Source organism: Lissotriton helveticus, chromosome 9 (genome assembly GCF_964261635.1).
Source record: "Lissotriton helveticus chromosome 9, aLisHel1.1, whole genome shotgun sequence".
In the NCBI taxonomy this organism is placed as follows: Eukaryota; Metazoa; Chordata; class Amphibia; order Caudata; family Salamandridae; genus Lissotriton; species Lissotriton helveticus.
This window is the reverse complement of record NC_136070.1, coordinates 1281767450-1281793724: the sequence shown is the minus strand read 5'-3', so window position 1 is coordinate 1281793724 and position 26275 is coordinate 1281767450. Positions and strand designations below refer to the sequence as shown.

At 48.1% G+C, this 26275-nt stretch overlaps 1 protein-coding gene across 1 annotated transcript; it reads right to left on the bottom strand.

Moving 5' to 3' along the window:
• Positions 1 to 987: 987 nt before the first annotated feature.
• LOC144783422 (uncharacterized) lies at positions 988 to 25720 on the bottom strand. The gene is made up of 3 exons (XM_078662408.1): positions 25029 to 25720; positions 4016 to 5496; positions 988 to 1119 (listed from the first exon to the last, which is right to left on the bottom strand). The coding sequence occupies exons 1-3, from the start codon at positions 25072 to 25074 to the stop codon at positions 988 to 990; spliced, it is 1659 nt and encodes a 552-aa protein (XP_078518534.1). The 5' UTR covers positions 25075 to 25720.
• Positions 25721 to 26275: the final 555 nt, after the last annotated feature.

Sequence of the window (26275 nt, the reverse complement as noted above, 5' to 3'; positions counted from 1 at the left end):
TCTTGCTGGACCATAACTAAGGCCTGAAGTACATCCTCCATTGAAGCCATTATAAAGCCTAAACTACCGCGCTCCGCTCCAATGCCAAAAGAAGGAAACGCTAATCTCCAAACGGCAGGGCGGCGGAAGGCAGCGCGCTCCATTACTGAATGAACCCAAAGGGAGAGTCCAGGTCCTACCTTGAGTCGGTGGACCTGACGGCAGCTTCACTTCATCAGAAGCCAGGATCAAGGTGACGTGCAGAGAGCTTCCCCACTAGCAGGCAGCGACAAGGAGTCCAAAGATTTACACGCAACAGGAAGCGTGTCGTGCATTCAGATAATACCTCCCCTCCACCGAGGAGTCTGGGAGATGTAGTTTTGTATTCAAGACTTGTTCTCTCGCCTTACTATAGCGCGAGGACCCATGAGCAAGCACACAGCAATGTAGGCGCACATCTGAATTCCTGACACTTTTCCTTGAAATTTACACACAGAAATACGTCTAAAATTTAATATTTTCCCATCTTCTACTCTCACTAAAAACCTCAACTACACTCAAGGGATCAGACTTATTTAGACCATTTCTTGTTTATTAATACGCCCAGTTTAACACAGACCATGTCCCCTACTCTCAATTTCGACTCCTTAAACTGATTCTTAGAACTATCACCCCTCATCTTCTCCTGATACCTCTTGACATGCCCTGACTTTAGTAAAATCCATAACAGTATCATACACATTTTTCTCTTTCAACCACCAGGGCATAAGTTTAGATACTGGTTTCCTACCTCGCAACATCTCAAACGGGGACAACCCTGTAACAGAATTGGGTGACGATATGTCAACAAGGTCACCCGTAATGCTTTCCTCCACAACATACCATTCTTAATAGCTAGCTGAATAGGCTGCTTAATGACCCTGTTGAAACGTTCCCCTTGACCATTTGCTTGAGGATGATAATTAGACACCCTCTAATGTAGAACACCACATGTTTAAGAAACAATTCTCATTCCTTGCTTACAAATTGTGGAACATTGTCGAAAATAAGTTCCTCAGGTAACCCTTCACGACAAAAAATGTAATCCAAAAACTCAACTGTCTGCGCAGAGGTAATCTTTTCTACTATTTTCAGCTCTGGCTACTTTGAAAAGTAATCCACAAGCACTAAAGCATACACATCCTTGCCAGGATGAATTCCAAACAGTCCTAAAATGTCAATTCCTAATTTCCTCCATCAGTCCAGAGAATATTCAATAGGAGTAACATCAACGAATAACGGTTTGACAGACTTGTCACTCCTTGCACAAGGAGCACATACCCTGACCCATCTGTCAACCATGCCATCAATACCAGGCCACCAGTAGAATTCTCTTATCCTTTTTAGGGCTCGGACTCCTCCCCAGTGAAACTGGGAGGAGTTTCGAGAACTAATGTTAAAGGAGAAAAAAAAGAAGTATCTCCTAGGGCCTTGGTGAGAGGAATTCCACACATTCCTTAGCGTTTTCTGTCATCTGGTCAGTGATTCGTCTTCCTTGTGTTTTCGTTTTAATAGGCTTGAAGTGATAGGGTAAATGTAGTTTTGTTCCGCCATTTTGGGCATATTTCGTTCGTGCTCGCGCAAAGAAGTACATAAATTATAATTAGGAGCTGTCAGGGTGGCCCGTTAGTGAATCCAGATGGCCGGGCGCGTTCACAATTCTGCAGCGCTCAGCGCGCAGCTTCCTTGTTGTATTAGCAGCTGCTTAATGTATGTCCGTTTTTCGAGATTATATTTTATCGGTTTTTTGAAGATTACATTTTATCATACTGTGTTGTTTTAAAATCTTGCAATTCAGCCACAGAAAGCAGAGAACCCCACGCGCCTTTAAACCTGTAAGCAGACACTCGTCCTCCGTCACTAACCCTCCCAGACCTGAACTCCGTGCTAGTCCCTCCTGCACGGCCCCACCGACGCACCCAGTGTGCCTGAGCCCAGCAGCAAGCAGCCCCCAGCCGTCTATGAGTGGCTCCTTCCAAGCCTAATTTGTCAGATCCCGTTCTGCACAGCTGGGTGGGCAGCCCTCCAACAAATGGCAGCTGATAGCGACAAGCAGCAGGGAGGAGACACAACCCCCTCGGCAAAGCTGCCAGAGGCAAGTAGGCGTGGTATTTAGATGCCCTCTGCCACCCGGCACGGGCACAAATGGAGCTTTTTAAACACTGCTGAAAAGGTGAACGGGGCAAGAAGCCGGACGAACTCCGGATCAAGAATTCCACTGTATCAGCTGCAGCAATTCTACCATACCAGTCACAGTAGTACAATTATATATTGCGCACACTGATTCCACCCAGCTTTGTTCTGCAGAGACCTTGCCCTGATGCCCCAGAAAAATTCTTTAAACAGATTGTTTTCAATTGCGTTTTCCTTTGATTTAATTTTCTGAGTGGTGTGTGAGTGTCGATTACAGACAATTTGCAGAGAAATATGTTTGCTTTAACGTAACATCCATAAAAAAAGGTTATTTTAGATCTAAAACAGGACCACATGTGAGAAATGGGGGGGGTCACAGAGATTACTTACAGTGATATTATTTCAAGATAATAATTTATTCTGCGTGCGTTGTTCGGGTGCAGGGGGAGGCTCTACGGACAGGAAAACATATTTAGACACAACTAAACAAAATCATGTATTCAGCCACAGAAACCCAAGGGCCCCACACGCCTTCCAAATTGTGAGCAGACACTCGTCCTCCGTCAATAACCTTCCCAGACCTGAACTCTGTGCTAGTCCCTCCTGCACGGCCGCATCCCAGTCCTTTACTTTACTTCAATATTGTTGTTATCTCCTGTATTGGGTATTTACTGGGTATCAGTGCTTCAAATGAAAAAAAAAATGTTGGTGCTTCTCAGAGGTGTGTTTCTTATAATTTATTGCAAAAGCTTTAACAAATTACCTCTAGCCTGGTGTCTGGGTTACACAGTAGAGAACCCACTGGATGAAGTGAACCCTACCCTTCCTGCCTGAGCCTCCTAACACTTACTCCGTACCTGTGAAATACCTCAGCGCTTAAACAATAAATGTACGAGCATTCTGTGCATTTAATCCCACCTGTGCCTTTTTCCTTGGCATCTTAAACCCCAGTGTTGGCCCCATGTTCAGTTTCAATCCTGGGCTCTCCATTGGCTCATTGTGTGATCGCTGTGAGGTTATGCTATCCTCCTCAAACTCTGTACCAGTTGGATTCAAGGTGAGGCGTCTGTAAAAAGTGGCCCCTGTACACTATACGTATGCCAGTGCCACAGAGCCTCTCCGAGGCCCCTTTTTGCCTCATAGGGATGCCATCCAAGGCGTTTGGGCACTTTTGTTGCTTTCCATTCATTCTTTCCCTTTGTCGACAACCCATGTGTCCTCCGTACAAACCGGAATACAGACCACTCTATAAGCATTAGGTGCTGTTGAGTGCAGAGTGCTGTGTGCTGTTGAGTGAAGAGTGCTGTATGCTGTTGAGTGCAGAGTGCTGTGTGCTGTTGAGTGCAGAGTGCTGTGTGCTGTTGGGTGCAGAGTGCTGTGAGCTGTTCAGTGCAGAGTGCTGTTGAGGGCAGAGTGCTGTTGAGTGCAGAGTGCTGTTGAGTGCAGAGTGCTGTAGAGTACAGAGCGCTCTAGAGTGCAGAGTGCTGTATTGTGCAGAGTGCTGCTGAGGGCAGAGTGCTGTTGAGGGCAGAGTGCTGTTGAGGGAAGAGTGCTGTTGAGGGCAGAGTGCTGTGTGCTGTTGAGTGCAGAGTGCTTTTGAGTGATGTGTGCTGTTGAGTGCAGAGTGCTGTTGAGTGCTGTGTGCTGTTGAGGGCAGAGTGCTGTAGAGTGCAGAGTGCTGTGTGCTGTTGAGTGCAGAGTGCTGTGTGCTGTTGAGTGCAGAGTGCTGTGTGCTGTTGAGTGCAGAGTGCTGTGTGCTGTTGAGTGCAGAGTGCTGTGTGCTGTTGAGTGCAGAGTGCTGTTGAGTGCTGTGTGCTGTTGAGTGCAGAGTGTTGGGTGCTGTTGAGTGCAGAGTGTTGTGTGCTGTTGAGTGCAGAGTGCTGTACAGTGCAGAGTGCTGTAGAGGGCAGAGTGCTGTTGAGGGCAGAGTGCTGTTAAGTGCAGAGTGCTGTTGAGTGCAGAGTGCTGTTGAGGGCAGAGTGCTGTAGAGTGCAGAGTGCTGTGTGCTGTTGAGTGCAGAGTGCTGTGTGCTGTTGAGTGCAGAGTGCTGTGTGCTGTTGAGTGCAGAGTGCTGTTGAGTGCTGTGTGCTGTTGAGTGCAGAGTGTTGAGTGCTGTTGAGTGCAGAGTGCTGTTGAGTGCAGAGTGTTGTGTGCTGTTGAGTGCAGAGTGCTGTTGCGTGCTGTATGCTGTTGAGTGCAGAGTGCTGTTGAGTGCAGAGTGCTGTTGAGTGTATAGTGCTGTTGAGTGCAGAGTGCTGTTGAGTGCAGAGTGCTGTGTGCTGTTGAGTGCTGTGTGCTGGTGAGTGCAGAGTGCTGTGTGCTGTTGAGTGTAGAGTGCTGTTGAGTGCAGACTGCTGTTGAGTGCAGAGTGCTGTTGAGGGCAGAGTGCAGAGTGCTGTTGAGGGCAGAGTGCTGTGTGCAGTTGAGTGCAGATTGTTGTGTGCTGTTGAGTACAGAGTGCTGTTGCATGCAGAGTGCTGTTGAGGGCAGAGTGCAGAGTGCTGTTGAGGGCAGAGTGCTGTTGAGGGCAGAGTGCTGTGTGCTGTTGAGGGAAGAGTGCAGAGTGCTGTTGAGGGCAGAGTGCTGTGTGCTGTTGAGTGCAGAGTGCTGTGTGCTGTTGAGTGCAGTGAGCTGTGTGCTGTTGAGGGCAGAGTGCTGTGTGCTGTTGAGGCCAGAGTGCTGTGTGCTGTTGAGTGCAGAGTGTTGTTGAGTGCAGAGTGCTATTGAGTGCAGAGTGCTGTTGAGTGCAGAGTGCTGTGTGCTGTTGAGTGCTGTGTGCTGTTGAGTGCAGAGTGCTGTGTGCTGTTGAGTGCAGAGTGCTGTTGAGTGCAGAGTGCTGTTGAGTGCAGAGTGCAGAGTGCTGTTGAGGGCAGAGTGCAGAGTGCTGTTGAGGGCAGAGTGCAGAGTGCTGTTGAGGGCAGAGTGCCGAGTGCTGTTGAGGGCAGAGTGCTGTGTGCTGTTGAGTGCAGAGTGCTGTGTGCTGTTGAGTGCAGAGTGATGTGTGCTGTTGAGGGCAGAGTGCTGTGTGCTGTTGAGTGCATGCTGTTGAGGGCAGAGTGCAGATGCTGTTGAGGGCAGAGTGCTGTGTGCTGTTGAGGCCAGAGTGCTGTGTGCTGTTGAGTGCAGAGTGCTGTGTGCTGTTGAGTGCAGAGTGCTGTGTGCTGTTGAGTGCAGAGTGCTGTGTGCTTTTGAGAGCAGAGTGCTGTTGAGGGCAGAGTGCTGTTGAGGGCAGAGTGTTGATGGCAGAGTGCAGAGTGACTGTTCCAGAGAGAGCAGGGTATGCTTGTGCGCTTACACGGTGCACTGACACACAGGAGCTAAAACAAAGAACAGCTGAACGCGTGTCTTGGGAGCTTCATTGAGGCAGCCGGCCCTCTGTGAGGGGAGCAGGAAGGAGGGGACGCCTCAACCAATCAAGCGCGACTACTCACAACCTATTGTGCGATTAAACACAGGCCAAAGGGCAGAGCTAGGTCTTTTCGCATTACGTACGGTGAGCAGTGTGTGAGTGTGTAGTGTGAGCAGTGTATGAGCGTGCAGGGTGAGTAGTGTGTGAGTATGCAGGGTTAACAGTGTGTGAGCGTGCAGGGTGAACATTGTGTGAGTGCAGAGTGCTGTTGAGGGCAGAGTGCAGAGTGCTGTTGAGGGCAGAGTGCTGTTGAGGGCAGAGTGCTGTTGAGTGCAGAGTGCTGCGTGCTGTTGAGTGCAGAGTGCTGTGTGCTGTTGAGGGCAGAGTGCTGTGTGCTGTTGAGTGCATGCTGTTGAGGGCAGAGTGCAGAGTGCTGTTGAGGGCAGAGTGATGTGTGCTGTTGAGGGCAGAGTGCTGTGTTCTGTTGTGTGCAGAGTGCTGTGTGCTGTTGAGTGCAGAGTGCTGTGTGCTGTTGAGGGCAGACTGCTGTGTGCTGTTGAGTGCAGAGTGCTGTGTGCTGTTGAGGGCAGAGTGCTGTGTGCTGTTAAGGGCAGAGTGCTGTTGAGGGCAGAGTGCTGTTGAGGGCAGAGTGTTGAGGGCAGAGTGCAGAGTGACTGTTCCAGAGAGAGCAGGGTATGCTTGTGCGCTTACACGGTGCACTGACACACAGGAGCTAAAACAAAGAACAGCTGAACACGTGTCTTGGGAGCTTCATTGAGGCAGCCGGCCCTCTGTGAGGGAAGCAGCAAGGAGGGGACGCCTCAACCAATAAAGCGCAACTACTCACAACCTACTGTACGATTAAAGCACAGGCCAAAGGGCAGAGCTAGGTCTTTTCGCATTACGTAGGGTGAGCAGTGTGTGAGTGTGTCGTGTGAGCAGTGTATGAGCGTGCAGGGTGAGCAGTGTGTGAGTATGCAGGGTTAACAGTGTGTAAGCGTGCAGGGTGAACATTGTGTGAGTGCAGAGTGCTGTTGAGGGCAGAGTGCAGAGTGCTGTTGAGGGCAGAGTGCTGTGTGCTGTTGAGGGCAGAGTGCCGTGTGCTGTTGAGGGCAGTGTGCTGTGTGCTTTTGAGTGCAGAGTGCTGTGTGCTGTTGAGTGCAGAGTGCTGTGTGCTGTTGAGGGCAGAGTGCTGTGTGCTGTTGAGGGCAGAGTGCAGTTGAGGGCAGAGTGCTGTTGAGGGCAGAGTGTGTGTGAGTGTGTAGTGTGAGCAGTGTATGAGCGTGCAGGGTGAGCTGTGTGTGAGTATACAGGGTTAACAGTGTGTGAGCGTGCAGGGTGAACATTGTGTGAGCGTGCAGGGTGAGCAGTGTGTGAGCGTGTAGGGTGAGCAGTGTATGAGTGTGAGCAGTGTGTGAGTGTGTAGGGTGAGCAGTGTGTGAGTGTGTAGGGTGAGCAGTGTGTGAGTGTGAAGGGTGACAGTGTGTGAGTGTGCAGGGTGAGCAGTGTGAGAGTGTGTAGGGTGAGCAGTGTGTGTGTGTAGGATGAACAGTGTGTGTGTGCAGGGTGAACAGTGTGTGTTTGCAGGGTGAACAGTGTGTATTTGCAGGGTGAACAGTGTGTGTTTGCAGGGTGAACAGTGTGTGTGTGTGCAGGGTGAACAGTGTGTGAGTGTGCAGGGTGAACAGTGTGTGAGTGTGCAGGGTAAACAGTGTGTGAGTGTGTAGGGTGAACAATTCCAATCCAAACCACATAATTCCACTACACACCACATGCATACACTCCATAACACATGGCTAAAAGACATTGCCATTTACAATGCCATTAGCTCTAACTCAAATAAATCCGAGACCTATTGCATTTCCAATGCTTGTTTTAGTAGCGGTCATTCTCATATGTCCTTCATGGGCCACAGCACAAATCACTTCCCTAAGTTTCCGTGGTGGAACAATTTTACCATGCAAAAACATAAGCTCCTCACTAATTTTGAAAAATGAGGCCAATTCTCCACTCAACTTCTTTTCTTCCAGCCAACCTTTCTGTAAAAACGTCTGACCTTCACTCAAAAGACAATCCTCTTGCATGCCTTCTTTCCATTTCTCTTCAGAAATGATTTTAGTGGAATGTACCTCCACCCTGCCTCGATTTACATCATCCATGGTATGAGCTACATCACAGACCTCCATATCCTTAATCTCAGTAACATCCAATAAAGGTAAATGTGACATACAATCTGCGTGAACATTATTATGACCTGGAACATATTCAACCACCCATTGGTATTCCTGCAATTTAGCGGCCAGTCTTGCTAAGCGAGCTGTTAATGTTCTCCCCCCCCCCCCACCAGCTGCTAGAATATTAATCAATGGCTTATGATCAGTTCTTAACCGAAATTTGGTTCTCCATAAAAACTGACTAAATTGTTGAGCCGCTCATGGATAAGCTAGTAATTCCTTCTCAATAGTGGAATAATTACACTCAGAGTCACACAGCATTCTTGAAGCATATGACACCACATCAGCACAGCGCCCAATCCCACTGTACTGGTATCTACAGATACAATACATTCCCTGACAAAGACATATGATTTCAAGAATGGTGCACAAATGATCTTCTTTCTCAGAACATCAAGGGCCAGATGTAGGTAGCCAAATACCGGTCGGTAACGGCCGAATTCGGCCGTTACCGACCGGTATTTGGAGATCGGCATGTAGGTGACAGAAAATAGGCCGAATTGGTAAATTTCCCGATTCGGTAAAATTACCGATCGGTAAAATACCGATTTGGTAAAGTTACCGATCGGTAAAGTTACCCATCGGTAAAGTTACCGATCGGTAAAGTTACCGATCGGTAAAGTTACCCATCGGTAAAGTTACCGATCGGTAAAGTTACCGATCGGTAAAATACCGAATCGGTAATTAAGAATAGGTAAAATTGAAGTTTGAGATGTAGGGAGGCTCTGAAATACCGATTTTGGGCCAAAATCGGTATTTAAGAGTCGGTATTTACCATGGATTCAAATCAGGTGTAAACCAGGTACAGCCTATAAAAATGGACCCAAAATGCAAATCTGTTTGCAAAATGGCGGCATTCTATGTATTTGCAAGACGGCTACGGCTACAGGAGGAAGGAGAGAGGGAATGGCTGAGACAGGAGCAGGTCTACAGGCAGAGGGTGACCCTGTTCATGCTCACAGAGGAAGAGATTTTGCAAAGGTACAGGTTGGCTCCAGACACCATCATTGAGCTCATCAGGGACCTCAAACCTCTGTTGGAGCACCCCACCCCAAGGGCACATGCAATACCAGCACATGTACAGGTGCTGTGCAGCCTCCACCTGCTGGCGTCAGGGAGCTACCAGAGCGTGGTTGCTGCGGTGGGAGGGGTGACCCAGAGCAGCCTCTCAAGGTTTTTTCACAGATTCCTTGACGCCATGTTGCACAGGATGGACCATTACATTTCTTTTCCATCCACCCATGCAGAACTGGTACAAACCAAATCGGACTTCTACCAGATGGCAGGATTTCCCCATATCATCGGATGCATTGATGGCACGCACATCCCCATTTGTCCCCCTGCTGCCACAGAATACATTTACCGCAATAGGAAGTCAAGCCACACCATCAACGTGCAGGTGATTTGCAATGCTAAGCACTACATCACAGACCTTGTAGCAAAATTCCCGGGAAGTACCCATGATTCATATATATTTCAGAACAGTGGCATCTATGAACGGCTGACTGCAGGGGAATTTGGTGAAGGCTACCTCTTAGGTAAGACACAGTGTGCAACACCTATTAGACCTATTGCAATTAGCAGTACATGTATGCATGTGAGTAAATTATTCCCTTTTCTTTCCAGGAGACAGTGCATATGCCCTTCGCTCATTCATACTAACCCCCTACCTCAACCCCTCAACACCCAGCCAAAGGAGATACAACCGGGCACACAAGCGCACACGCAATGTTGTTGAGAGAACATTTGGAATTTGGAAAAGCAGGTTTAGATGCCTGCACAAGAGTGGAGGTGCAAGGCAGTATACCCCCATCACATGCTGTAAGAGCATTGCTGCCTGTGCCATGTTGCACAATCTGGCTGTTAAGAAGGGGACTGAGGTGGAGTTAACTGACTATAAGGATCACGACGACGACAATGCTGTGCCTGAAAGACATCCTGCAGGAGTGTCAACACCAAGTGATGGCAGATACAGACGTGAGGAGATTACACACAACTATTTCTGAGTAAGTGAAGACACTGAGCTATAGTCAAAGCACAAGCTTCTGTTTATTTAGATTCCTTAAACAGATGGTAAAGAAAAAAAGAGCAACAGTAAGCATTTGACATCAATGCTCACAGTGAGCAAACACACTCAGACAGGTCTTGAACCCACCCACCGTAGTTGCATATTGTCACTAGGCTTGTTTAAATGGCACAAATGTGCAAATGAAACTTTAACAACTATGAAACAAATGTCCACAGGCAGTAGGCCATAGTAAAAACTGTTCATTTTCGGCCACGCTTTGCACTGCCAGGTGTTTGTGGCTTAGCCTGTTCACTGGGCGTTTGGCCTGTAGCCTCACCCTGTCGCCTGCTGCTCTTCCTTGGCTCAACACCATGTGGGCTAGCTGTGCTGCTCCTACTGGTGCTAGGTTCACTGTCCGGCACGTCAAGAGCAGAACTTCGTGCACTTTGTGCATTGAGTAGGGCCTCCAGCGCACCGGTCATTCCAGCTATGCCCCTTGTTAACTGGTTGCTATTATTAGTCAGGACTTCCTGACTATTGATGCTACGCCTGCATAGCAGGGATGTGGCTGTTGCCAGGCGGTGTAAGGATTTCTCTGCTCTCTGTGCGCGCTGCTTGTCCCTGCGCCTTGCAGCAATTTCAGAGTCAAGTTTAGTGCACAGTTGCTGTATGCCTGTTGCCATGCACTTGTTCACCTCCACAAGCTCTTGTATGCCCTTGCCAATGTCCTGAATGTTAATGTTCATGTTTCTCATTTGTCTCTGACAGGCCATGATGCCCTTGCCCTGCATCCTCTGAATCCTGACCATCGATCCCTCCAGGCCTTGGAAGACACTGGACCCCTCCCCACGTGCACCTACACCCCTTCCCTGGACTGTGCGCCTTCTAGTGGTAGGTGGTACAGGCTCTGTGCCGGGCTGCAGTGTGACAGAGATGTTAGCCTCAGACAAGTCATGTGACTCTACACCCACCATTTCCTCAGCACCTGTCTCCATTTCCAGCAGTGGGGAAACAACATGCCTCCTGCTAGGGTGTGCAACAGGTGTTACCAATTCAAGGGATGCAGGCATTTCTGGTGATGACACCAATAGTGGTGACTGTGAGGGAATTGGGGATCCCTGCATTTCCTCACTGATGTCTGTTTCTTGGGAGGGTGGCTGCCCACTCGGAACCCCTGTGTCCTGGGATGCACTGGGCCCTGGATCCTGACTGTCATCCCTCTGGGGTGCCGTGCCTTCTGCCTCCTCGGACTGCCTTCTGGATGTGTGACCTGTGGACATATGGGCACATATCAGCTAGGTGCAAATGTGTCACAGCCGCTACAATTAAACATATCAATTTGCACTTTGAACATGCTGCCTGCCCTTCATTTTGTCTGCAATCATTTAAATTTCTTGTTCGTTACAGTGCTATGTCACATATTCTTTCAATGACTGACTACATGTACCATGATGCATTGCTACAGTTTTGCACACACACCATGGGACTGGGGTAACTGAGCTGCAAGGGGTGAGGGATGGATGGGGGTGGGAGGGGGATTGCTGTGCATGCATCTTACCTTTTGTTTTTGCAGATTTAGCCGAGCTGTCCACTTCTCCCAGTCCATGGACACTTTCAGACTCCAGGGTTGTGGCTACCAGCTCCTCAAGCTCGGTGAGTGGGGGTGCAGTGTTCTTTCCTCCACCTGTTTTCTGTGACTGTTTGTGGTGATCAGCCAATTTTTTCTTTGTGAGGCTCCTTAGGTCATAGAACCTCTTCTTTAAGTCTTCAGTCACTCTGGTGGTCACTCCCACAGCATTCACTTTATCTAGGATGTCCAGCCATATTTTCCTTTTTGTTGATTCTGCCACAGTGAGGGACAGTTTTCCAAAAAGTCTGTGGTGTACCTTGACCACCTCCTCAACAAGCACCTGTAATTCAGTACTACTGAATTTAAGTTTCCTTTTCCTTTCTGCCTGCTCAGTTTCCCTGCTGCTTTCCATTTTAAAGTGTTCTCAATTCACGAGCTCTGCCTGCTGCTGCTGCTGCTCCCAGTCTCTCTGCTCCAACTGCCTTTCCAGAACCTTCTAATTAGTTGCAGCTGCCTGTGTGCACACTTCCTGCCAGGAAGGGGGAGGGTGGTTGCACCTGATTGGCTGTTGTGTTGAGTTTCACTTTTGTTTGCTGGCCGAAGCGGAAAATACCGATCGGTATTTACCGATCGGTATTTACCGATCGGTATCTACCGATCGGTATTTACCGATCGGTATTTCCAATGCATTCCTATGGGACTTTTGCCCCATAGGAATGCATTGGACATACCGATCGGTAAATACCCATCGGTGATTACCGATTCGATATTTACCGATTCTTATTTACCGATTCTAACCGAATCGGTAATTGGAACATCTGGATGTTCCTACATACCCCCCCTTCTTATTTACCGATTCTTATTTACCGATTCGGTAAAATTCGGTAATTAAGAATCGGTAAATATTTTTTACCTACATCTGGCCCCAAATGCTAACTGTTGATCTTTACCCCACACAAATGTAGCATTTTTTTCATTAACTGTGGTAATGGATGGACTTTCGTAGAATAATCCTGTACAAATTTACCATGGAATTCAGTCAACCCTATGAACAACAACAATTGTTCTTTAGTCCCCGGCTCAGGTGCATTGGAAATGCTCTGCACATGACTGAGTTTGGGCCTGATGCCTTCACTAGAAATCCCATTACCTAAATACTTAACTTTGTTCTGTCTGGCTTGCTTGATATTACAGTTTCTTCAAGGTCTGTCTTATGCCACATCAGGGTCTGTTTCATGCCACAGTTTTAGGATTCTAGTTTGCTGTTGTTGGTTTTCTTGTGCAAATGTACAATTTCTGGAGACTATTCAGCCTCTTTTTTAATTGTGTGATCTTTCAACTTCTATTGTAGTTTGACTAACCAATCCAGGTCAAACGTACCATGTTCAGGGAAGGTTTTTTCCCCATCCTCATTAGTGAGCCCCACCCACCGGTCCAAAGATTTGCGTGTGGCTTTGCCATACTGATGGTACATAGCATGTGCAGGAATCCTTTCAGCAGGGGGCTCACTTCATTTAGATCTATGTGCCCTCCCCACTGATCCTTCATTCATACACGGTAAACTAAACAGGTTCTCCTAACCTTGTGGCCACAGCTCACCCCTTGGAATTGGGGTTGGGAAGCAGAGTAAGGGGTAGCTTGGTTATTTCGCTAACTGATCTTGTGGAAGGAGTAAGGAAAGATACTGCACGCCTCACACTGCTGCACGCTCACACTGCTGCATGCCTCACACTGCTGCACGCCTCACACTGCTGCACGCTAACACTGCTGCACGCTCACACTGCTGCACGCTCACACTGCTGCATGCCTCACACTGCTGCACGCCTCACACTGCTGCACGCCTCACACTGCTGCACACTGCTGCACGCTCACACTGCTGCACGCTCACACTGCTGCACGCTCACACCCAGTGAGCCCTGCTGGTTGGTCAGTCTTCAGTCGTGCATCTATAGTGGCTCATGAAGGAGCTGAGGTGGCTGGATCAGAGGGTCTCTTTCTCACACACATTCATCCTTCAAGGGTCTGTGCTTCGGGTCCTGGTACTCATACCTCTCATCCCTGCTCCTGCAGTATTTTAGAGCCTGCTCAGGCTAAGCCATGGATTGTACACACACTGGGTCTGATTCTGATGAGGTTAAGAAGGCCTCCTGATGGCATTTGCTCCTTCCAAATCGGATCGGGAACGACCCAGGGCCCAATTATGATGCGGTTAGGAACATATGCTCCCATTGAAGTCAATGGGAGTCCAACCAAATCGTATCTGGAAGCATCCGGATGCATTGTACTCCGTCGGTTGGACTTTTGCCGATTCGAGTGGGTTGGAAACCATTTCAAACCCGCATCAGAATCAGCCCCACTGTGTTTGCTATACAACGCCTCCCATTCTTGTCTACTCAAGCAGTCTATTGTCCCATTGTCTCCTACCCAGACAACGCCTTTGGACGCTTTAACGCAGCACAGAGAGCACAAAACAATACATTTGAAGGGAGCACAAAACAATATGATAACATGGTTAGACTCCACCTCATTTTAGTTTAACATACTTACACTGGCACGCTGAATCAGCAAACCCAGCACTGTACCATGCTCTACCCCAGCCCCATGGAAAAATATCTCCTTTAACTCCTACCCTGGGTAGCCAACTCGCCATACTGGGGGCAGTCTAGCGCCTGCCTTCTCTTCAAGCAGCAAAGGCGTTTCCCACCACACAACGCACCAGGTACTGTACAAGGAAACAAACACTTGGAAAGCTCATAGATTAATGCAAATTTGCCAGCAATCATGAAAGGCGTGCTGCACGTGGCTTGACATTTCAACGGACCAGAGTGTTGCCTCCTGGTCAGCTGGAACAAGTAATTCTAAATTCCATACATTTTAGTGCCACCTTTATACACTTTTCTGAATGCGATTGAATAGAGGAAGGAACATGATGTACAATGGGAACTACAGATAGGCACTAACGAGCGGGTGCCGGGCACTTCTCGTGGGAAGATTGTGGGAATACGTCGAAGAATTACAGTCAGCCAGAGTCAGCTGTGTGCAGCTCTGGCTTTGTTGTGCCAACTTCAGGACTTGCTAGAACAGTAAGTCTAAACGTGCAGTATCCAGCACAGGATAAAAATAGGCAACAAATGTAAAATATGTGTACAATTTCAATAATGCTCAGGATTTAGTGTGCTTTAAGCAGGTAAAAATGCTACATTGCAATTGTTAATACAGAAAAAAGGTATACAAATGTAAACATGCTCATAGCATATCTTTGGCAGACAGCCCATTCGACCACCCCACTCTTTGCAGTAGTAAAACTTTATTTCAGCCACAACATCCCCGGACGTCGCCTACCTGACAGAGACCTGGTTTAACCATAAAAGTACAAGATAAAATACAGAACACGGGTTTACTGGCAGATATGAGTCAATAGAGATCACAGTGATTAAAAGGCACAGTTTACAGGAGTTAATGGTCAAACAGCAGCTAAGGTGGGCATGATCCATCCTAATGTTATTTTAAAAAATGGAACATTTACCCCGTATCGCGTCGTAATGTAGTTATAGAAGAGTGGTCATATAGTAGTAGGTATTAATGAATGTAGCGCTCAGACATATGCAATGACATCAGAGACTTGCCCAGTATTGGTGGAACCATAACGACGTATTAAAGTATGTCCCACATTAATGTACATAACACTTAGTGGTTCTAAACTACCTAACATGGCGGACACTTATTCACCAACTGTATGACTATGTGTATGGGGCGGAATTCTAATTGATTCCACTCTATATGGCGTGGATTGTGGATTTCCTCCACCCAACATTGTGGATGCTTTTTGCCTGATCCGTTGGCAAAAAACGGTTCAGCGTTCACTCCCACCGGATATGTAACTGAATCACTTGCGTTTTCTCATACACAGCGGCCTTACTGGGAGCCGGTGTTGGACGCCACAATACGTGCGTGCACGAAAGGTGAGATTATATAAGTTAGAATTTCTAGCTATATAAACTATTATATCCCCACTATGTGCCAGGTGTACTATCTCTTAGCACCCGCAAGGATATGGATAAGAGCACTCAAGCTTGATACAACAATGTGCTCTAGGATTTTGGACTCAACCACGTTTCTGCACCAGCAGTGATATTGATAGAATGCACTTCTTCAATCAATAACTGAAATGTGCTGTAGAACTCTAAGTAGCAATAAGAAAAGGTCCTATTATTTGCTGTGACACATTACAGGTCCATTGTATCAGTGTATATTGATATGAATTGAAATGTGGGTACCACCAAATCACGGATGTAAATGGAAGATGTTCCCATGTAATATATTACAATGTGTTTCTATAATTGTGTTTCCTGCCCAGAGGAAGTCGTGGGTTAATCCCGGACAACGAAACACGTGTTGGCTGGAGCAACTACAGAAAGAAAAATATTGTATGTGTGCTTGGGCTTGCGTTTAAGTATTAGGTAGATCCTAGGCCTGGGCGGTAAATTCGGTTCTGCTCACGGAATTTTGGTAATTTCGCGTTCTGCAGAGAATGCAAAATTGTCCCAAATTCTGTGTTCCGCAATTCCGCAAAATTTTTTGCTTGTTCGCGTTCTCAAAATGCGTGTTCGCGAGATATTTCCCCCCGGGCACGAAAACAGCAATTGTGAACAGTAAAAAAACATCCCGAACAAGCAATTCAGCGTGTTTGCGGAGATTTTTTACAGTTTCGCGGAGATTTGCGTAACACGATTACACAAATTCCGCCCACCCCTAGTAGATCACCCGGGGGTCATAAACTTGGAGGAGCAGAAGAATCCTCCTCCCTTGACCACCTAAAATAGGCATTATGTAATAGTTGAATAACTGTATTAGTGAGCACCAATACCACACGGGGTTATATCATCCCACACAGTGTTTTCGAGTGTGTTGGAAGTCAGACAAACCTTTTAAAGAGGTGAGAGGTCATTGTCTGGACAGGAGGGGTAAAAGCAGGCGGCAGGATTGGGTCATATATGCAATCAAGGGGCATATTTACTAAGATATCGCGCGGCAAGTCACCTGTTGAGTTGCACTGAAAGATGGGGAAAGAGCAGGAATGCGCCGTACTTAACAAGATACGGTGCGTCGCTGTCATTTCCCAGCGCTGGCGCACATCGTGGTGTCTAGCGCCAACACCAGCACCCTGGCACCATAGTATTGAAAGTGAGACCTTCCTGCACAAAAACAATCCCCGAGGTACATGCCTCTCTCCGTGTGTGCTGCAGAATGCGACACAAACAGAAAGAGGAATAAACAAGGAGAAATGAACATATTTCTCCTTGTTATTTCCACCCCCCCTACCCCCCCCCCCCCCCGGGAAGGCGCAGCATTCTAATGCACTGCCAGGTCTACTGGTAATGGTAAGTCTGGGAATGCTCAGAACCCATGGGTGAAAGCGTTGGCACACCCGTGCCCCACCCATGGACCACCTCCCAGGAGGAAGAGTAACACAACGCAGTGATTTGCGCTGCGTTGCGTTATTCTAGACTCCGACGTAGGTTTTGTGTCGCACTTGCACCCATTGCTTGGTGCAAGGGTGACTCAAAACCTTTATAAATCCCCCCCCCCAGATCTTTAAATGGGACACAAGAGTCTTTGAAAGATTTTTACAGGTGAGATAGACGTTTGAGGGTCACCAGGAGAGGATAACAACCTTATATAACATAAACTCTTCTTTAGAAAACAATCTGATATTTCTATCACTGCACAACATTCTTTTCCACTGATGGTGCAGACGTCGAGTGGGATGTGAAGCATTGTTTGCTGAAGTGTGGCTTTTGGCAATGTTTGTTGATTTAAGACTAACGTCGTTCACGTTTTAGCCATTGTTTTTTTTTTACAAATTGACGATTTCAAATGCACATTTATGTCTGGGGGGGTCTTTGAATAGAACACACTTTGCACGAACAGCACGGTGAAATATTTAAGTTACATTTCGTTTTTATGACAAATGTTAGACTAAAGACACACAACTTTTTTTACAACGCAAATATTTTTGCAAAGTTAGGAAAGATCTGAACCGCACTGCGTGTTCATCTGATTTTCAAAATGATCCTGTTTCCCTGCCTTTTTTTTAGCTTTAGACATTTTAAACCAGGGAATAAAAACACACAGCTGTGTGTCTTTTCTCCACAGACCTTTTAAGGGCGGTTGGTGTTTTCCGATAGAATAGATGCTTTCATTGCATTTTCAGTTGGGTTTTCCGTTGAGTACACATCCCAGTAGAAAAGAAACGTGTTATTCTTCAAACTAAAAACAACACGTGGTGACCGCTCGCGCCCCTCCCTGGGTACACCTGTGCAAAGCCCACGGTGGCTTTTCACCGATGGGGGGCACGGGGCCTGAAGCAACCCGGCCCCCAATGGAATGCTGTGTTTGTCGCATGTGCTGACCCCTCTGCTGCTCTGCAGACACTTATGTCTTTCTTAATGCAAAACAAACGGCCTGACCCCTTGAGTGACATTTGTTTTGTGCAAAGGAATGCACCGGAACAGCCCTCCGTGCTTACCCCACCCCTACGTCACTCATCACTAGGGCAAGACAAGCTCCCCTCTAAAAACTGCTGAATGCGCCTCTTTTCCAAGCTATAACCGAAACATGTCTAGTTTTAAACACAATTCTGAAGGATATCCCTTAGCCAATCAGGGGCCTCATTTATGAAAAGTGACGCATCGCTGCGTGAAAGCAGGGATGCGTCACTTTTCACTGCGCCCTCCTTGCGACACCAATGATGCGTCATATTTACTGTATGACGCATCATGTCGCAAGGAGTTACAGATACGTCAGTATTTCTGATGTATCTGTAAGCGCAAAAGTGACGCATTGCTGGAGTGTGTCACAAAAGTGACGCAACTCCAGCAATGTGTACTTTCACATGGGCAAGTCCCATGTGAAAGGGCCTGCGTCAGTCTTACGCTTGCTGTGAGGCAGGAGTAAAAAATTGACACATTTGTGTCCTAGAAGTGGCGCAGTGAAATCTCATAGATTTCACTGCGTCACTTCTACGACCCTTTCTTGCGTCAATACTCCCCCCTTGCATACATTACACCTGGAGTAGGTATAATGAAACACAGGGGGTTACAAAGTGACGCATCTACCTAGATGCGTCACTTTGTAAATATGGCGCAACAAGGCACATTTTTACGCTCACAAGAAATGACGCACCGGCAGCGTAAAAGTGACGCACGGCCTCATAAATGTTGCCCCAAATGTTTACACTTTACACAATGCGCACAAGAAATATCTAGCTATGAAAAAGGTCTTGTCTCATCAGGACGAGCGAGGGCGCAGGTGTTCCATTTTGCAGGGCCCAACGACCATGATCTGACCCCAGTTTTCCTGTGTATTTTGGTATGTGTGTTTTTTTATTATAAAATAAAGAAGCCGTGAGGTCAGCTCACAGCGTGTGAGGATTGCCAATTGATGAATACTAGGGGTGGGCGGAACTTGCGGAGTTTCACTCTGCGGAATTCTGCAGTTACTGCAAAACTCTGCGATATTCTGCGGAATTCCGCCAAGGGGCAGAAAATATGCAGCTCGCACTGCAGTTTAGTGCCAGTAGGGAGAGCAGGGTTCAAAGACAGAACAAACGGCACCATTTTTGCAGATCTTGCTGCCGCTCGAGTAGAAAATCGACATGAACTGCAGCAATTCTACTCGAACTGCAGCTCTCTGGCTGCGACCGCTTGTGATCCCCAGCAACTGCCCGCATTGAAAAATATTGCTAGGGGGCGCTAAATCTTGCTTTCTTGCTTGCATATACTGGAGCCTTGGAGAGAAAAATTCCACGGCGATTGGCATAATAGGGCCAGAACTTCACGTTAAAGAGTAACACGGGGTGGCTTAAATTCTGCCAATTCCACTGGTGGAACGGAAGAATCCTCCCACCCCTAAAAGACACACTACTTACATCTGAAGGGTTGTGCAGCAGCCAAAGTGAGATTCACAACAAACCCTTTCACAAGAGAAGTACATTCTCATGACAATTCTCATTGAAAATCTCTGTTACAAAACTCTCAGACATCAGGGGCCTCATTTATGAGGCCGTGCGTCACTTTTACGCTGCCGGTGCATCACTGTTTGTGACGCACCAGTGGCGTAAAAAATGCACCTTGTTGCGCCATATTTACAAAGTGACGCATCTAGGTAGATGCGTCACTTTGTAAACCCCTGCGCCACATTATACTTGCGTCAGGTATAATGTATGAAGGGGGGCGTTCTGACGCAAGAAAGGGTCATGGAAGTGATGCAGTGAAATATATCCGATTTCACTGCGCCATTTCTTGGCCGTTAATGCGTCAAAATCTTACGCCTGCTTCATGGCAGGCGTAAGACTGACGCAGGCACTAACAACATGGAACTTGCCCATGTGAAAGGATACATTGCTGGAGTTGTGTCACTTTTGTGACACGCTCCAGCAATGCGTCACTTTTGCGCCTACAGATACGTCAGAAATACTGACGTATCTGTAACTCCTTGCGACATGATGCGTCATGCAGTAAATACACGCACCAATCATGACGCAAGGAGTGCGCACTGAGAAGTGACGCATCGCTGCTTTCATGCAGCGATGCGTTATTTCTCATAAATGAGGCCCCAGGAATCCAGTTCCAGTGGCAAACCAGCCTGAGCTCGTGGTCCCATCAAATACTGCTGATGGACTGTTAGGACATCAAAAACACTTAAAGCACTTGATTGAGTGACTGACAAACAGTTAATTTAAAGAGAAGAACCAAACCGAATGGGATCACATGCTCACGACCACTTCTGACACTTTTAGTAGTCATTGACGCTCTTATGGTGACCGCCCTGGACACCAGAAAAGTGACGGATGCAAATCCTTAACTCATTCGAAACTAGGGTAATTACTCTAGCCTCATTCCATTCCACCGTTCCATCAGTTTTAGGTTGCCGGTGCCACTACAGGCAGAGCCCAACAATATGCAAGTCTGCCTTAGCCCCATCCTAAAAGGGACAGGCATGCAGAAACTGATAGGCCCCCTCCATCCGAAGGCTAGCACCAAATACCCCAGGCATGCTCCAACCTTACCGGGCCTCGCCTGTCACGCGCGGCTTGAGTCCCACGGGACTGGGAGAGTAGCCTTGGTCTCACCTTGTCTCATCAGTTAGGTGCAGCTCTCGTCCTAGGGCAATGGGAGACATGGCTCAAGCTTACTGGGCCTTGTCAGTCAGGTGCATCTTGAGTCCTATCAATCAATCAGGGAATTTTAAAGTGTGCTACTCACCCGTGAAGGTCTCAAGGCGCTGGAGGAGGGAGCAGCTCCGGTCAGTTGAAGAGCCAGACCTTGAGGGTCTTCTTGAAGATGTGAAGGGTGGGGGCACGTATGATGTTGATCGGGAGCTCGTTCCAGGTCTTGGCCGCAATGAAGGAGAAGGTTCTTCCAACTGTTCTTGCTCTGCATATGTGTGGGGGTCCAGTGAGGGCGAGGTCAGCGGATCTGAGGTCCCTGTTGGGTACGTGGAAGGACATTCTGTTGTTGAGGTATTGGCGCCAGTGCTGTGGAGGCATTTGTGGGCGTGGGTGAGTATCTTGAAAGTTACTCTCTTCTCGACGGGGAGCAAGTGGAGGTTTATCAGGTGTTGGGTGATGTGTTCGTGTTGAGGGATGCATTGGACGAGTCTGGTGGCGGTGTTCTATATTGTCTGGAGATTGTGGAGTAGAGCCTTGTTGATCCCGGCATAGAGGGCGTTTCCGTAGTCCAGACTGCTGGTTATGAGTGCGTGAGGACAGTCTTCCTTGATTCCGGGGTATCCATTTGAAGGTCTTTTGGAGGATGCAGAGGGTATTGAAGCAGGTGGAGGTGACAGCGTTGAACTGTTGGGTCATGGAGAGGGAGGACTCGTGTACGATGCCGAGATTTTGGCCATGGTCCGTGGGGGTGGGGAGGCTGCAGAGAGTGGTGGCCCATCAGGTGGTGTCCCATGCAGAGGGGGAGGGTCCCAGGACGAGGACCTCTGTCTTCTCCGAGTTGAGCTTCAGGTAGCTTCTCATCCAGGATGTGATGTTGTTCCTTTGTTCCTGGAAGGTGAGTCTGATGGTGATTGGATCCTTGGTGAGGGAGAGGATTAGCTGGGTGTTTTCGGTGTAGAATACTATGCGGAGTCCGTGTTGTCTGACGATGGTGGCGAGAAAGGCCATATAGATGTTGAAGAGCGTTGAGATGATGGGGAGGGGTCGAGAATGGGAGACATGCCACAGCCTTATAGGGTCTCATCAGTCAGGTGCAGCTCAGTCTAATGGCAATGGCAGACATACCTCAGCCTCACCAGGCCTCTAAGGCAGGTGCATCTTGAGTCCTACGGCAATGAGAGACGTGCCACAGCCTTATAGGGTCTCATCAGTCAGGTGCAGCTCAGTCTAATGGCAATGGCAGACATACCTCAGCCTTACCAGGCCTCGTCAGTCAGGTGCAGCTTGAGTCGTACCGCAATGGGAGACATGCCTCAGCCTTACAAGGCCTCGTCAGTCAGGTGCAGCTTGAGTCGTACGGAAATGGGAGACTTGCCTCAGCCTTACCGGGCCTCGTCAGTCAGGTGCAGCTTGAGTCGTACGGCAATGGGAGACATGCCTCAGCCTTACAAGGCCTCGTCAGTCAGGTGCAGCTTGAGTCGTACGGCAATGGGAGACATTCCTCAGCCTTACCAGGCCTCGTCAGTCAGGTGCAGCTTGGGTCGTACGGCAATGGGAGACATGCCTCAACCTTACCAGGCCTCGTCAGTCAGGTGCAGCTTGAGTCGTACGGAAATGGGAGACTTGCCTCAGCCTTACCGGGCCTCGTCAGTCAGGTGCAGCTTGAGTCCTACTGCACTGGGAGACATGCCTCAGCCTTACCAGGCCTCGTCAGTCAGGTGCAGCTTGAGTCGTACGGCAATGGGAGACATGCCACAGCCTTACCGGGCCTCGTCAGTCAGGTGCAGCTTGAGTCGTACGGCCATGTTAGACATGCCTCAGCCTTACCGGGCCTCGTCAGTCAGGTGCAGCTTGAGTCGTACGGCCATTGGAGACATACATCAGCCTTACCAGGCCTGGTCAGTCAGATGCGACTTGAGTCCTATGGGAATAACAGACATACGTCAGCCTTACCAGGCCTCATCAGTGAGGTGCAGCTTGAGTCCTACGGCAATGGGAGACAAGCCACAGCCTTACCGAGCCTAGTCAGTCAGATGCAGCTTGAGTCCTACTGCACTGGGAGACATGCCGCAGCCTTACCGGGCCTCGTCAGTCAGGTGCAGCTTGAGTCGTACGGCCATGTTAGACATGCCTCAGCCTTACCGGGCCTCGTCAGCGAGGTGCAGCTTGAGTCGTACGGCCATGTTAGACATGCCTCAGCCTTACCGGGCCTCGTCAGTCAGGTGCAGCTTGAGTCGTACGGCCATGTTAGACATGCCTCAGCCTTACCGGGCCTCGTCAGCGAGGTGCAGCTTGAGTCGTACGGCCATGGGAGACATGCCTCAGCCTTACTGGGCCTCGTCAGCGAGGTGCAGCTTGAGTCGTACGGCCATGGGAGACATGCCTCAGCCTTACCAGGCCTCGTCAGTCAGGTGCAGCTTGAGTCGTACGGCAATGGGAGACATGCCTCAACCTTACCGGGCCTCGTCAGTCAGGTGCGGCTTGAGTCCTACGGCACTGGGAGACAAGCCACAGCCTTACCGGGCCTCGTCAGTCAGGTGCGGCTTGAGTCCTACGGCACTGGGAGACATGCCTCAGCCTTACCGGGCCTCGTCAGTCAGGTGCAGCTTGAGTCCTACGGCAATGGGAGAGATGCCTCAGCCTTACTGGCCTCGTCAGCGAGGTGCAGCTTGAGTCCTATGGCGATGGGAGAGATGCCTCAGCCTTACCGGGCCTCGTCAGCGAGGTGCAGCTTGAGTCCTACGGCAATGGGAGACATGCCTCAGCCTTACCAGGCCTCGTCAGTCAGGTGCGGCTTGAGTCCTACGGCAATGGGAGACATGCCTCAGCCTTACTGGCCTCGTCAGCGAGGTGCAGCTTGAGTCCTACGGCACTGGGAGACATACCTCAGCCTCACCAGGCCTCGTCAGTCAGGTGCGGCTTGAGTCCTACGGCAATGGGAGACATGCCTCAGCCTTACCAGGCCTCGTCAGTCAGGTGCGGCTTGAGTCCTACGGCAATGGGAGACATGCCTCAGCCTTACTGGCCTCGTCAGCGAGGTGCCGCTTGAGTCCTATGGCGATGGGAGAGATGCCTCAGCCTTACCGGGCCTCGTCAGCGAGGTGCAGCTTGAGACCTACGGCAATAGGAGACATGCCTCAGCCATCATCAGTCAACCATCTGTTGTCAAAATACCTTTTAGACAAGAATGTCTCCATCAATATATTTAGTTGTGTTTCCGAATCCTTGATCCGGTGGAGCTGTGTTCGGACATTTTGTAACACTCGGACACCTCACTTGCTCTTTAAAATTGCAATAATTACATGGAATAATTAGCAGATTTTTACAGTTTTTGTTTTTCTGTAATTCAGCATTATGAATTAGGACGGCCATCGCCACCCTTGGTTTCTTGGACTGAGGTTCTCCCATGATTAAAATAGATGAAAGACTATGAAGTTAGTAGAACCTGAAGACAGACTGTCAAGTTAAGATTGCCACCATGGGCTATGCAGGGTCTTTGGTGGCCACAGTGTGAGCTCCCATGTGTTGGAGCAGTGATGCTAAGACAGTGTGGAAATAGCACAATTTAAGCTAATTACTGTCTTCCTAAGGAATTGAACGGAATCCACAAAACTCATGGGAGTGACACAGGAGAATTTAGTTGTGCTCTCTTCTTCCAATTAAAATAATGATTTTGTAGAAGATGAATTTTCTATTTCTATTGAATTGTTGATTTATTTTATTCATTTTCAGGGATGTATGACATTACAACGCATGCTTTTACATCGCATGCCTTTACAACGCATTTTTTACAACGCAAACCTTTACAACGCATAGCGCTTTGGGGTGCTGGATAGTGAATAGTTTAATTTACTATTCCAACTCCAGTCCCCGTGGACACTAGGGAAGGTGTTGGATAGTAAATTAAACTTATTACCTATCCTAGAGCGCCCCCCAGCGCAATGCGTTGTAATGGTTTGCGTTGTAAAAGTTGCGTCGTAAAGGCACTGCATGGTAAAAGTTGCGTTGTAAAGGATGTTTCCCATTTTCAAGAATCCTTATTTCCTTCTGCAAATACATTTTGCTTAGATTTCTTTTAAACAAAAAAAACATTATTCGAGTCTACAATTCTGTGAAATATATTGGCAGCCTTGATGTGCTGCTGCCAGTGCTGCGCACCCCCCCTGGGAATGTTCAGGCGGGCACCCTGGAATGTTGAGCATATTTTATTAATGGAATGGAGTTGGTTCTTGTTTGATGTCGGGAAGGTTTGAATACATGTTTAGCTCTTGTGTTACCCAAGACATTTTAATTTTACTAATAATATATGTACAATATACTTAATTTTATGGCTGTTTAGCCAGCCTTCGACATCCATTCGCTTGTTAATGTGTCATTCACATTATTCTCCCGCCCACTACAGCATGCATCATGGGGCCTTGGGCCCGCCCACTTCAGTCATTGGTTAACTTCAGAGTGAGTGATGACACTCTGTCCTCCATATACAAAATAGTAGTTCCCTTAAATGCCAGGGACCACTTTGGCAATGTCTGCCTTTTTTAAACTTGTGGAAAAGTAAATTTTGTCATGTTCTGTGTCCCTACGCCTCATCCATCGTATGTTATGTGTGCATGATTAAATATGCATATGTTATTCCCCATGTCTGATTAATGACGCAATTACAGTTGTGTCCACCTCTGGTATGTCATTTTCCAGTCCTCGTGAATACTACGAATATCAGGCCTATGTAAAGTTACGTTGCCACGTTTCTCAGTGTGCACGTTATTCCATTATAAAGTCCCCGTTTCTAGGCCTCAAAAAGGCCCGGACATCAGATTCAGCTCCTGTCTCCTGAAGCCTCGCTGAGGAGCGATACAGCCCCCACCTGTATCCTCGACCCTTCACTTACTTCCTGCCTCGCAGTGCCCGGTGCAGCTTGGTTCTGCCTCTGAGTCTGCCAAAAGTATGTTATGATTCCAGTTATCAGTTCAGTACTCCTTCTCTGCATTCCTAAGCTACTGAACTGCATCAATAGTTTCCGTCATTGTCTAGCCTATGCGGCTCCATGTTAGAGAAATACTGCATTTACTGGTCATTTAATATTCTTCATCACGCACTACATGTAGAATAATGCATGGTCCAGTCTTAGAATCAAGTTAGCTTTTCCCCTCTTGACTTCTAGTTTATATCAACATGTTCTCCAAACATCAGATACTAGATAGGGTTTAGGTGCATGTCGCTCCGACCCTCCAGACTTTAGTCTCTGCTCCTAGCACAGAGTTCATAGCCCCCAGCTTCTCCTAGTAACACGTCATTGCCAGTTTGCGCGCACCACCAGGTTAGAGGTCCCGGCTCCTTAGGTAGCCCCCTCCAATGTTTCCGCCCATTCATGACATATTCTGTTACGTCTGCACCACATGTCTATGTATACGCCCAGTTACACCTCTTTTTACTCTTATCTCTCGCGACTGCTACGCGTCACGCCTTCTGTTCCACCCACTGCTACGCCTACTGCAATGTAATGCTATGTGTTTGCGTTATGTATATAAGCTCATGTATTGTTATTAAAAGTTAGCGCGCTCATCCCAGATCTAGCCCCGGCAGCTGCTGGGCCCCTGTCTATGCAGGTTGTCCTGTTCCTGTCCTTATGCTGTATTAAACCTGCAAAAACTCCTACTACCTCGAATCTTGACTCTTATTTATTGAGCTATCTGTTATGATATATGTCTAGTCAAAAATAGGGTATTATTTATTTATTTACCACATAATGGCGCCCGAATAGGGACTTGCCCTTTCCCCACGCGTCGGTGAG